This window comes from Geospiza fortis, unplaced genomic scaffold (genome assembly GCF_000277835.1).
Source record: "Geospiza fortis unplaced genomic scaffold, GeoFor_1.0 scaffold27, whole genome shotgun sequence".
NCBI lineage: Eukaryota > Metazoa > Chordata > Aves > Passeriformes > Thraupidae > Geospiza > Geospiza fortis.
This window is the reverse complement of record NW_005054329.1, coordinates 1,581,132-1,592,900: the sequence shown is the minus strand read 5'-3', so window position 1 is coordinate 1,592,900 and position 11,769 is coordinate 1,581,132. Positions and strand designations below refer to the sequence as shown.

Here is an 11,769-nt window from a genome sequence, read left to right as displayed (position 1 = left end):
GGACCCCCCTGGCATGCACAGATGTGTGGGTGGGGATAGCAGGGCTGCAGCGATGCTGAGCAGCTCCTCTGAGCAGGGTGGGCTTGAGTCAGCTCAGCAGGAGACCCAGAAGGTTGTCACCCTGTCCTTCCATCACCCTATCACACTGTCACTGTGCCCAGGGCAGCTGCCCAGCCAGGCTGCAGTGGGGTGTAGAGGGTCCCCAGCACTGTGCCAAGCTGCCAGCTGGCTGGAAAACACGAGCAGTCCTTGGCATGCTGCACTCCCCAGGCCAAGGAGCTGCTTCACAGCTGCACAGAAAGCAGCCCATGGAAATATGGCCCTTGTTACTCATGTCCCCATATTCATCACTTTGCATAAATATTTAGGTTCCAGCTCTTGGAGCCGTAGCGACACGCTTGCAAGGCTCCGGCTCTTGGCTTCATCATTTCTAAGGGTTTGTCATCTCATCCATCATCCAAGGATCCACTTAGCACATTAGCACGAGCCCTCCTTTCCTGCAGGGAATTGCAGCCTTTAAAAGGCTCGGAGCAAAGCCCAGGACACCCACATGCCTCCACTGTGGGTACCTTTCTGCTTTTTGGGGTGCCAGAGGCCGTCTGGCAGCTCAGAGCAGGCGGGCAGGGACCAGGGGCAGAGCCTGTGTGTTGCTGCCTCAAGCCCCACAGTGGTGACCCCCCTCTCTCCTTTCAGTTCGTGCCAATCTCATCCCCAGCCCCCCCACTTTCAACTCTGACTATGGTTACATCAGCTGGGAGGCCTATGCCAACGTCAGCTACTACACCCGCGTCCTGCCGCCCGTGCCGGACGACTGCCCCACGCCCATGGGCACCAAAGGTACGTGGCTGCTCCAGGCACGCACACCCTGAGTGCTTCCCACCCAGCCATGGCCAGGCTTTGGCTGCCATGGACACTTCTGCAAAGCACCACTGGCAGTGCCACGTGCTGCCCCTGTCCTGCCCAGACTGGCTCTGCTGCAGGAGGAGATTGATGGCATCTGGATTGCTGTTGGGACAGCTCAGGCTGAGCTGCTGGGACATGTCACAGCCTGTGTGAGAGGGCTGCAAGGTCTCTGTGCAGATGAGTCTGGGCCTGATGCTGCAGCAGACACCACCAGCAGCCCTGCACACAGCAGCAGTACCTGGCTGGGTTGGCACTGGGCATCTTCCCTGAGCCTCCATCCTTTGCAGGGAAGCTGCAGCTCCCTGACCCCCAGCTCCTGGCAGAGAGGTTCCTGCTGCGGCACAAGTTTGAGGCTGATCCCCGAGGCACCAACATGATGTTTGCCTTCTTCGCCCAGCATTTCACCCACCAGTTCTTCAAGACATCTGGGAAGATGGGACGTGGCTTCACCAAGGCTCTGGGACATGGGGTGAGGGTGTGAGGGCAGCAGGAGTGAGGGGGTGCTGGGGTCCCTGTGCCTCTCAGGGCAGCCTTGATGCCCTGCTCTCTGCACAGGTGGACCTGGGACATTTGTACGGGGACAACCTTCAGCGGCAGCACCAGCTGCGACTCTTCCGAGATGGGAAGCTGAAATTCCAGGTACCACCCAGCACAACTGAAACATCCCAGCCCTGTGAGCCAGGGCTGTTTGACACCCATGTTCCTCTGGCACCTCCTGGCAGGCCCCAGCCCTGATGCCCTGCGTGGCTGCTGGCCGGGGGACAATCTTTGGGGTGCAGCTGCTCAGATGGCAGCAGGCATTTGGGGCTTTATGAGGGAAGTGTTTCCATTCCACTCACCTCTTGCGGGGGAGCTGATGTGGTGCCCTTAGGGAGGAAGCTTGTGGCTGGGCTGGTTTTACTGGGATGTTTTTGTCCCCTCTGCCCCTTCTGCCCTGTCCCTGTGGTGTCCCCAGGTGGTGGATGGCGAGGTGTACCCGCCCACGGTCAGCGAGGCCCCGGTGCACATGGTGTACCCGTCGGGCGTGCCCCAGGAGCAGCAGCTGGCCGTGGGGCAGGAGGTGTTCGGGCTGCTGCCGGGGCTCTGCGTCTACGCCACGCTCTGGCTGCGCGAGCACAACCGCGTCTGCGACCTGCTCAAGCGGGAGCACCCCACCTGGAGCGACGAGCAGCTCTTCCAGACAGCGCGGCTCATCCTCATCGGTGAGGAACTGCCCCCGCCCTGTCCCACCCCCTGGGCGGCCCCCAAGGACCCCCACGCTGGCCAGCCTCTTCTGGAGGTAATGGCCAAACTGCCTTTGAGGCAGTTCCTCTGGCATCCTTCTGGGAATCGCTTGTTTTGGTCCATATAGCAAAAAAATTGGCTTTGGTCCATCCAGAATGGTCAGGAGGAGGTGGATGGCTGCTGTGGTAGATGTGGGTGACATCTCAGGTGCAGAGCTGGTGGCTCCTGCTGCTGCCAGCTGCTTCTTTTCTGCTGCCCAGGGGAGACCATTAAGATCGTTGTTGAGGACTACGTGCAGCACCTCAGTGGGTACTACCTGAGCCTCAAGTTCGACCCCGAGCTGTTGTTTGGGTCCCAGTTCCAGTACCGGAACCGCATCGCCGTGGAGTTCAACCAGCTCTATCACTGGCACGGGCTGATGCCCGACTCCTTCATCATCCAGGGACAAGAGTACAGCTACAAGCAGTTCCTCTACAACACCTCCATGCTCATGGACTATGGCGTGGAGGCGCTGGTGGAGTCCTTTTCCAAGCAGGTAGCAGGAAGGGTAAGGTCCCGCTCTGCGCTCCCCAGGAGGGACACGCGTGCAGTGGTGCCCATGTCACACCGAGTCTGCCCAGGGCAGCACCCCATGGGCACATCAGGAGCCCTCCCCCCAGCACCGTGGCGAGGCTGGCCCTGGCAGCCCCAGCTGCTTGCCCTCGCTGCTCTGCAGTAAACATTCCACCGATGCCAGAGCCTGTGGAAGCCGGGATGTCCCCGTGGAGCCGCGGGGCCTGGAGCAGCGCCTGGCACTGTTCTCTGCTGCCATCGCATGGATGTTTTCTTCCAAGCGACTGCAGCTCCATTCCTCAGCCTCTTTGTGCCAAGCAGCCCAGCTGAGGCTGAGCCTGAGGCCCTTTGGGCATTTGGGTTCTCCCAGTGAGCCTGAAATCTCTCTCATCTCCGCACTGGGTCACTGTCCATTGGAGACTTCTCCTGCCCTGTGCCCTGCCCTGGGAGCAGGGCTGGCCTGACCAAGCTGCTCCACAGTTGGTTTTTGCACTGCTCACCCTCCTCTTGCTGCTGCAGTGAGGTGCTGGGGTCACAACGCGAGCCCAGGATGCTTTAGTGTGGTGGCCCTCTGGAGCTGGTGCTGGTGCTGCCCTGTGCCTGATGTGTGCTCCTCCTTGTCTCTGCCCTCCAGATCGGTGGGGGACAGACCATCAATGCCAATGTCCTGCACGTGGCCGTTGGGGTCATCAAGGAGTCCCGGCAGCTGAGGCTGCAGCCCTTCAACGAGTACCGGAAAAGGTTTGGCATGAAGCCCTACAAGTCCTTCCAGGAGCTGACAGGTAGGGCTGCAGAGCTGCTCCTGGGGCTTTGCTGGGCCAGGGCAGGGGCTCTGTGCCTGTGGGTGAGTACCAGGCCATGAGCTGCCCCTCTGCCCCTGGGCTTGGAGAGCTGCTCCTGCCCATCCCAGCCCTGCCTGCTCATGGTCCCACAGTGGGGCAGGCTGGGCTGATGCAGGGGTGTCAGGGGATGCAGGGGTCTTTCCTCCTAGGGTCCCTGGCCTGGAAGTCAGGCTTGCCACTGCCTGCGAGGGAGCCACCCTCCCTTTGCTCACTGCCAGGCCAGTCCTTGCCAGGCGTGATTCTCTTGCTAAAGCACTCTGATGTTCACTTGGTGCAGGAGAGGAAGAGAAGGCAGCAGAGCTGGAAGAGCTGTATGGAGACATTGATGCTCTGGAGTTTTACCCAGGCTTGCTGCTGGAGAAACCCCAACCCAATGGCATTTTTGGGGAAAGCATGGTGGAGATCGGAGCTCCATTTTCCCTGAAGGGGCTTTTTGGAAATCCCATCTGCTCCCCAGAGTACTGGAAACCCAGTACATTTGGTGGAGCAACTGGCTTTGAGATCGTGAAGACGGCATCCCTGGAGAAGCTTGTGTGCCTCAACGTGAAGAAGTGCCCGTACGTGGCGTTCCACGTGCCTGACACCGCGGAGCACGGCAGCCCCAGGGCTGCTGGATCCTCTACAGAGCTCTAGCAGGGCTGACCTGCCCAGGTAGGGACTGTCCTTGCCCTGCTGCAGGCTGAGCTGAGTTCCCAGCCTGGTGCTGAGGATGCTGTTCCTTCCTGCAGTGAATGGTGGGGATGCAGGAAGCTGCTGCCCCTGTGCCTGCCCAGCACACGTGCACAGCTGGGACAAGGAACCACAGCAGTCTCTCCTGGAGGAGACCAGAGAGAAGCATGAAGTCAGATCTCCAGACCTCCTGTGTCATGCTGGCTTGGACCCTGACACGTGCCACTGGCTGCCAGCCTGGGGCTGCTCAGAGTGAGATGCTACCTCTGTGCATACAAAGGGATGGAGTCTCTTCCATCCCAAAATCATCAGCCTTCTCTGCACTAACAGCTCAGCAAACACATCCTCTCAGCACACAGAGCCTGCTTCTGTCCTCCTCAAACAGAGCTCAGCCCTTGCCCAGCCCAGCCATGTGGTAGCTGGCAGCCACTGTCACTGGCCTTGATCCCCATCAGATCCTGGTTAAGCTCCAGAAAAAAGGACATTTAAAATAATAAATGATTTTAAAAACTCCTCTATTTGTGGCTGTGCCCACCAGTGCTGTGCTGGGCCATTGCTGACTGCACCTGAGCAATAAATGGAGCAACTTCTCCCTTAGAAGCTTCCACGGGGGTCTCTGGGTGTCCTGAGGCAGTTTTGAACTTTGCTCCCCTCTGGCCACTCCCCAGCCCTGTGCTGCTCAAATGCCACAATTCAGTGTTTGGACACTGCTCTCAGGCACAGGGTGGGATTGTTGGGGTTGTCCTGGCCAGGGCCAGGAGTTGGACTGTGATGATGTTTGTGGGTCCCTTCCAGGTCAGGATATTCTGTAATCCCATGGTGACACTGCTTAGACCAACATTGTGTATTTCTCTCACATAAAAACTATCCACACACCAATCTGGCTGCCTGGGTGTTTTGTAGACATGAAATAGCCTCAGTCTGTAAGAGAGCATGCAGCTGCAGCTCCTTCCTCTGCTGTCCTGGAGGAGGGCAGCACTCCTGAGCCTCTGCTCCATCCCAGCAGCATTCCCAGGGAGGTGTTACAGGAATTTTAAACTAGGGAGGTTTAAAGGGCTGGTGCCTTGGCAGGGATGTGGTAGGAGAAGTCATAGCAAGGGAGAACATGTGCAAGCAGAGACTCCCAAGGCATGAGCCTTCTCACTCACTCTCTTTAACCCTTCAGAAATGGGACAGCATTACCGGGATAGCATCTGGATTTTAGTTTCCTAGGGGATGTGGGGAGCCAGAGAGGCCAGCAAGACCCCAGAGGCACAGCAGGCAGCTTCACCTGCCCTGTGCTCCCAGTCGCACTGTGCCGTGCAGAAGTGCTGAGCAGCGACGCGAGAGGAGCACTCGGTCCTTCCCCGGGCACGCCCCCAGCCAGCCGAGCACGAGCAGCTTCCAGCTGTGCTTCCAGCTGTGCTCGTGACCGCCTGCCCCGGCAGGGAGCTGCTCCAGCCCCCAGCATCCTTTCCTTCCATCTGGCGACAGGCACAAGCTCGGCTCGCTTCAGTTAAACCACAAACATCCTGCGTTTGCTCGTGGCTATCGGGGCTGCCAGCGCTGCCTCGGGACAGCTGATAACGGCACGAGAGCCGGCAATGGCCAGGCTGCTCTCTGCCACCAAGGAGGAATGTTCCACTGGGATAGCTCGGCTGAGCCACCACTGGCAAGCCTGGCACCTCTTCCAACCAGTCCAGGACAGCAAAGCATCTCCCTCCTGCTAGCAGGAAAAGCTTTGAAATCGTTTCTTTGAAGGCCCAACATGTACCAGCCCCAGGCACAGCATCCAGCACACAATTGAAACCTCCCCCAGGAGCCCAGGCACCCACGGCCCTGCACACAGAGCTCCCCCCAGCCCAGCACTGCCGAGCTCTTCTGTTGTCTGTGCTGGTTTTCCAGCCATGGCAGTTGCAGAAATCACTCCCACAGTCACCAGTTTGTCCAGCACAAGGTACAGCCACATCCAAGGCAGTGTTTGCACCCACACATGGCGGTGTTTGGTGAGGCCACCAGCACCACCGACCACGGCAGGGGCTCCCTGCTGTGCTCTGGAGAGGAGAGTGCTGCCAGAAGTGCCCTCTGTTTGAGCTCTTGGTAAACACAGCTCGTAGGACAAGCTCTGTGTTTTTAAACAAGCCTCTGGGGAGCCCAGCTGTGGCTTGCCTGCGGTGGGGATGGACAGGGACAGGAGGATGGGGCTGCCTGGGTTCCTGCAGCAACAATGAAAACATGCATCTGGGGTTGTGTGGCCTCAGAGGCAATGATTCACGGAGCAGGAGGAGAAAAGCAATCCCTCCGTGGAGGGAGTCTCCAGACTCTCCCAGCCCTCCCCAGCAGCCCCCCTGCCACAGGATCAGGCCAGTGACTGCACAGGAAACCTTGTTTGAATTTTCAGCAAAGGCATATTTTGAACATTTTACAAAGAAGAGGCAGATGTGTAATCTTTGCTAAATTTTGTTCTGCACTGCCTGGCAGCCATGCTGGCCCCACAATTATATGTCTATGTTGAGCTCATCCTGGGATTTCATTCCTGCCTTGCCAAGCAACCGTCCATGCTTCCTTGTGCCCTCACATTCTGTGCCCAAGCTCTGCTGTTTGTATTGGAACATCATGAACTGTGAGCAAAGCCAGGTGAGGGCCTGCAACACCCACCATTCCTGGCTGCTTCCCTGCACTGCACCGCTCCTTCCAAAACAGAACATTTCCCAGAGGCTGCACACCTACATGACAAGTGCTTTTTCAACTCCTATTTATAGAACTCCTTGAAAATTCAGCTTCAAGAAAGGGCAAAAGCAGCAGCAGCAGCTTTTTCCCAGCCCAGCCTCCTCTCCCTGCTCACAGCTGTGCATGAGGCCTGTGCATGGACGAGCAGCAGGGTTAGGGCACAGCTTCTCTCCTCTCACTCCCCTGTGCTTCTTATATTCTTCCAGATCAATGATTCATTGCATTCACACCTTTTCTCTTCTTTTTGCTACTGGCACTGCAAACAGCCTCTCCCCTACCTGAGCACAGGAGGTTCCTCACCAGGAGTCACCTTGCTCCAGGCCACTGGACACAGAGCAGCAGGGGAGGGTTTGATCCTGTTACAGTTTCGCTGCCATAAGGGGCCAAAAAAATGCACTTTATAAAAATAAAAACTTCAAAGCAACTCAAGCAGACAGCTCTGCCTTGATCCCCTTGCCAAGACAGGTTTTGTGATGATGCTAAAATGCACCCTGTCTGCACAACAGACTTCACTGAATCTCACTCTGGATATGAGTTACAGTTACTTTGATATTTTCCTTAAATGTGCTGATATCCACACTCAGTGATTTAATTCCATATAACTTACACAGGGTTTTTTTCTGCAATTCTCAGATGAAAAGAAATAATCTCTCACCACATTTGAAAATCTGGATTTCTGCCAGTTTCCTTAAAACAGCTACAATCTGTGCCAACTCAGTCACTTTAAACTACAGATTATTTATTTTTCTGCTCATACTACTTTTTAAAACACAGTTCAAATAGATACAGTTAGAAATTCTTCTTTTTCTAGCCCAAGATCCATTCTTATTAAGATCCTATTAGGATCCACAGACACATTTGCAATTCTTCCTGGTGTTCCAAAGTGCTTTACATAAAAATTGCAATTAAATGTAATCATTAAACATGGCATTACATTGGGTCATGTATTTAGGTAATGATAGTCTACTTCTACTACTGAAGGCAGACAGAAAAGAACTTTACCACTGTTTTAGTAATTTTAGCATGGGATGAAATTCTGAGGTTATTCAAGTCCTAATTCTGCATTTTGCCAACAAGATTCTCCTTGCTGCTGTTCAGCACACACGTTGCAACTCTTTGTAGCAGGCAGTTTCTCTCAAGAGGCAGAGCTCATTTTCTGATCAAGTGACTACTAGGAACTCCAAAGATGGGTTTTAGAATCCAAGAATGTATTAAGAGCTGTAACTGCATTTATGTCTCAGGAAAGGTTAAGGGAAGAAGAACTCTCTCCAGCTGAAAAGCAATTTTCAGGATGAAGCTAGGGGTTGTCGTTATTTGTAACTGAGAAAGGAACAAAAATTTAAGGCCATTGTTAGATACTCCCAGGAAGGAGACTGCAAACTGTGGAATGGGACATGGAACCTCACACTTCTAACTGGTGCAGTTCAGCAGCAGATTAGTAAGTCTTGAATGTTAAAAACTCTTTTATTTGCAGTCTCAGTTCTTATCTTAGGGAGTTGGTGGCCACATCTCAATTGAAACATGCAAGGACGCTGAGACATTGCCACAGACAATTTCCTAAACTGACTGAATCATGTTAGAACTTTGTGTTAAGTAAAACACATTTGAATTGCACAGAAATGAGACTGTTTTAGTTGTAGCTATGGAATTAATTTGAGAAAATGTTAGGAATTTGCTGTTATTTTTAATGAGCAAAAGTCAAAGCGCATGAAGGGGAGGAATACATACCCACACGATGGAGGAGAGAGAACAATCCCTAGCACAAGAACATCCCACAGCACAACTACACCTACGGGCCCTTGGCATAAAAGGCTCAGTCTATTTCCAGATCACTGTCTTCACTGTAACATGCAGATGGATTATGTATAGAAGTCAGCAGCAGTAGGTCTTTTTCTGGCAGCAAACCACACTCCTGCAGAAAAGCCTCCAGGTCTACAGCAAAAAAATCTTCTCCCAGCTGGTCGGTGATGCGCACAAAGTTGCCAATGAGCTCCCCTGCCTTGTAGACCAGCAGGGCTGGCAGGGCATTGTTAGTGAAGCGAGTGCTGGCACCAATGAGTGAACTCTTCACTCTGCAGAATTTCACTGTTGGGTACTCAGCAGCCAGGCAGATCATGCAGCCATTCAGGGATTCAGTGCCAGGGATATCATCTTCATAAATATGGATCATGATCAGTGTGCTCTTATGCTCTTTGTCCACGGTGTCCAGAAATGCTTCCCCACTGGCGATCTCAAACACCTGCTTGAATTGCTGCCCACTGTACAACTGCTGCCTCATCTCCTCCATCCGCTGCTTCCTGTAGCGCTGCAAGAATTCCTCATCATCCTCATCATTGTGGATCATGCTGTATTCCTGTAAAGTCATCTAAAAAACACACAGAGATTCCTGAAAAACATCTGCACCACTATATGGGTCACTTACATAATGAGAAGATAAATCAAGAGGATTAATGTGGGTTGTTCATCTTTAATAACAGTAAAGTGCAACCCATGAAGGCTCAAGCACCCTGTGTATTACACTCCATTCTGATCTAATTAGAAACCATGTCCAGGGGGAACAGCGATTTCAGCCCCGGGTATTCCAGTTTCCACAAGCTGCACTAATAACACAAGTGGCTGCCCATGCTCCCACTTTAATCCAGGTTAATGGTGGCCATGTGCTTTCACTGAGCTGGGAGCGCTGATTTGGAAACTGTGCCTGACCTCAGATGAGCTTCTTTCTCATCAGCTTCTCATTTAGTTTTTCAGTTAACATTTGTGTCACCATTGTGCCTGTAGAATTGAAATTAACAGGATTTTATGTATTTTATACCTGTTCACTTGCCTGCATCACTCAAAATACAGGAGAGCACAGCCAACTTTCACCATCTGAAGCCACAGACATGTCTGCAAATTAGTAACTTCTCTGACTACAACCGAGGGCTAGTTAACAGCCCAGCAGATTAAAACCATTCACTACATCCAATATCTGCAATTTCTGGAGCTCAGAATTCTCAACACCCACTTACTAAATACTAAATTAATAACTAAATTAATAAGGGTTCCTAGTTTCAGGCAGGGGAGGCAGCATTCACAGTTTTGCTGTACGAGTCTTCATATTAATCCCCTGAAGTTGACTTGATCAACAGATAAGAAATCTGGAAAAAGCTTTTGGACTTCCTCGGTATTGCAGCTAAATCACTTACTTGTTATCACAGGCAAACGAAACTGTTTAATACTTAAGTGGCATTTTAATTCCTTTGTGCCATCCTACCTTTCCATTGATTTTTTCCTGAAGCTCTTTCTGCTTCTGCTGCTCAGCCTCGTCATCCAGGTGAGACCTGCAGGTCATGGAGAGCTTCTTGATGAGCCTCTCCATCTCCCTGCGCTGCTCCTGCCGCTGCTCCGTCTCCAGCTGCTTAAACCTCCGCCAGTCATTGATCACTCCCTTGGGACCTGCAATCAGGTGTGGAGCCATTTCGTGTAAAAAAGACAATACAATTTTACCCAGCAGTTACAATCAAGGAATAATTTGTAAATCAGTAAAACGGTGACCTGGTCATAAATGTTTTTGTAACTATGCAAAACATTGAAATAAGTAATTTGCCATTTGCATGTCCTTGAGTTTCTATCTGTTTTTTTAACAAGAAGGCTACAATTTACTTAACTAGGCTACTTTTGTAATTGTCCCAAAGATTAATATCTGTGCTCTTGAAATAGAACCATCAGCCCACAAGAGTTCTCCTGTTGTTAGCATGGCTTTCATCAGAACAAAAATAATGATATATTATTATCTGAATTGTACAAATCAGCCTTGTCTCAGCTTTATAGCCAAAACCTGACTGCTTCAGATATGATGCTGAATTTGAATTCTCTCATAGGAGAAGTCAAACATTAAAAAAAACCAGCTATTCAAAATAAAGTTAGACGACAGCCAGAACCGGATCACCCTCTGACTCGAGTATGCATAAACCCAGGAATTTCATTTGAATAAAAGAGTTTTAGAAGAACATACAAAATTTCCAATCAACAAGGGATTTACAAAAGAAGTACACTGATGATGATACCTGTGTTGACAGCGCTGCCATCACTGCTGAGCTCCACCTCGCCCACACTTTCAGGAATGCTGCTCTCCCCTTCTTTATCCTCCTTCTCACTGTCTTCATCCTCACCTTCACTGCTGCTGTAATAATACTGCAGCTTCTCGCCAAGCAGTTTATCATCCGCAGTAGTCATTATGCTCTAAAAATAAAGTAACAAAAGAAAGGATGCATTTCTGATCAAACACGCATCACGATGGTCCTTTATTTCCTCAGGGCAGTTTTTAACCCCGGGAGAACACAGCCCACTCTCAAACAGCCCTCGATGCTGTCAGTCACCTGGGTTAATTCTTAAGCCACAATTTAAAACTCAGTTTAAAACCTCAGAGCCTCACTGGACAGCTCCATCAGGCTGATTCCCAGCTACTGAGTATTACTTGCATTATTTAACAACAATTTATCTGAGCTGAAAAACTATCAATATAATTAAGCAATTTAAAGCGTTCCGACCTGTATTCCTTTCCAGTCTTTCAGAGACAAGCTTCTGCCAAGACCTGGAAGAAGAAATTTTAATCAGATCAGTTGCTGTGGGCTTATGCTCGATGGTGAAGGGGTCTCCCAGCCAGCCCAGGCCGTGTGTGTGTGACACAGCCCGGCTTCCCGGTTCTCCTGCCCACAGAGTCAGCCCGGCTCCCGGTTTTCCTGCCGGACGCCGCAGGCTCCGCGGGAGCTAACCCCAGATTCAGCCGATTACAGCGCCAGATGGCCCAGGATTACCGGGACCGCCCCGCAGCGGGGCCGGGCCTGGGGCGGGACCTGGGGTGGGTTGGTTGGGGCCGGGGGTGCCCGCG

General features: G+C 52.1%; 2 protein-coding genes across 2 annotated transcripts in view; one reads left to right on the top strand and one right to left on the bottom strand.

Annotated features, from left to right (window-relative positions):
- Positions 1 to 5,065, top strand: part of PTGS1 (prostaglandin-endoperoxide synthase 1) — a 5,569-nt gene extending 504 nt beyond the window's left edge. Inside the window, 8 exon segments of the mRNA XM_005421244.2 lie at positions 694 to 837; positions 1,191 to 1,372; positions 1,459 to 1,542; positions 1,859 to 2,105; positions 2,388 to 2,674; positions 3,314 to 3,461; positions 3,799 to 4,172; positions 4,250 to 5,065. Of these exon segments, the coding sequence (XP_005421301.1) occupies positions 694 to 837; positions 1,191 to 1,372; positions 1,459 to 1,542; positions 1,859 to 2,105; positions 2,388 to 2,674; positions 3,314 to 3,461; positions 3,799 to 4,154 (1,448 nt within the window). The 3' untranslated portion in view covers positions 4,155 to 4,172; positions 4,250 to 5,065.
- Positions 5,066 to 7,617: 2,552 nt separating this feature from the next.
- On the bottom strand, positions 7,618 to 11,703 carry PDCL (phosducin like). The gene is made up of 4 exons (XM_005421243.2): positions 11,429 to 11,703; positions 10,946 to 11,120; positions 10,153 to 10,334; positions 7,618 to 9,264 (listed from the first exon to the last, which is right to left on the bottom strand). Exons 2-4 carry the CDS (start codon positions 11,112 to 11,114, stop codon positions 8,713 to 8,715), a joined length of 903 nt encoding a protein of 300 aa, XP_005421300.1. The 5' UTR covers positions 11,115 to 11,120; positions 11,429 to 11,703; the 3' UTR covers positions 7,618 to 8,712.
- Positions 11,704 to 11,769: the final 66 nt, after the last annotated feature.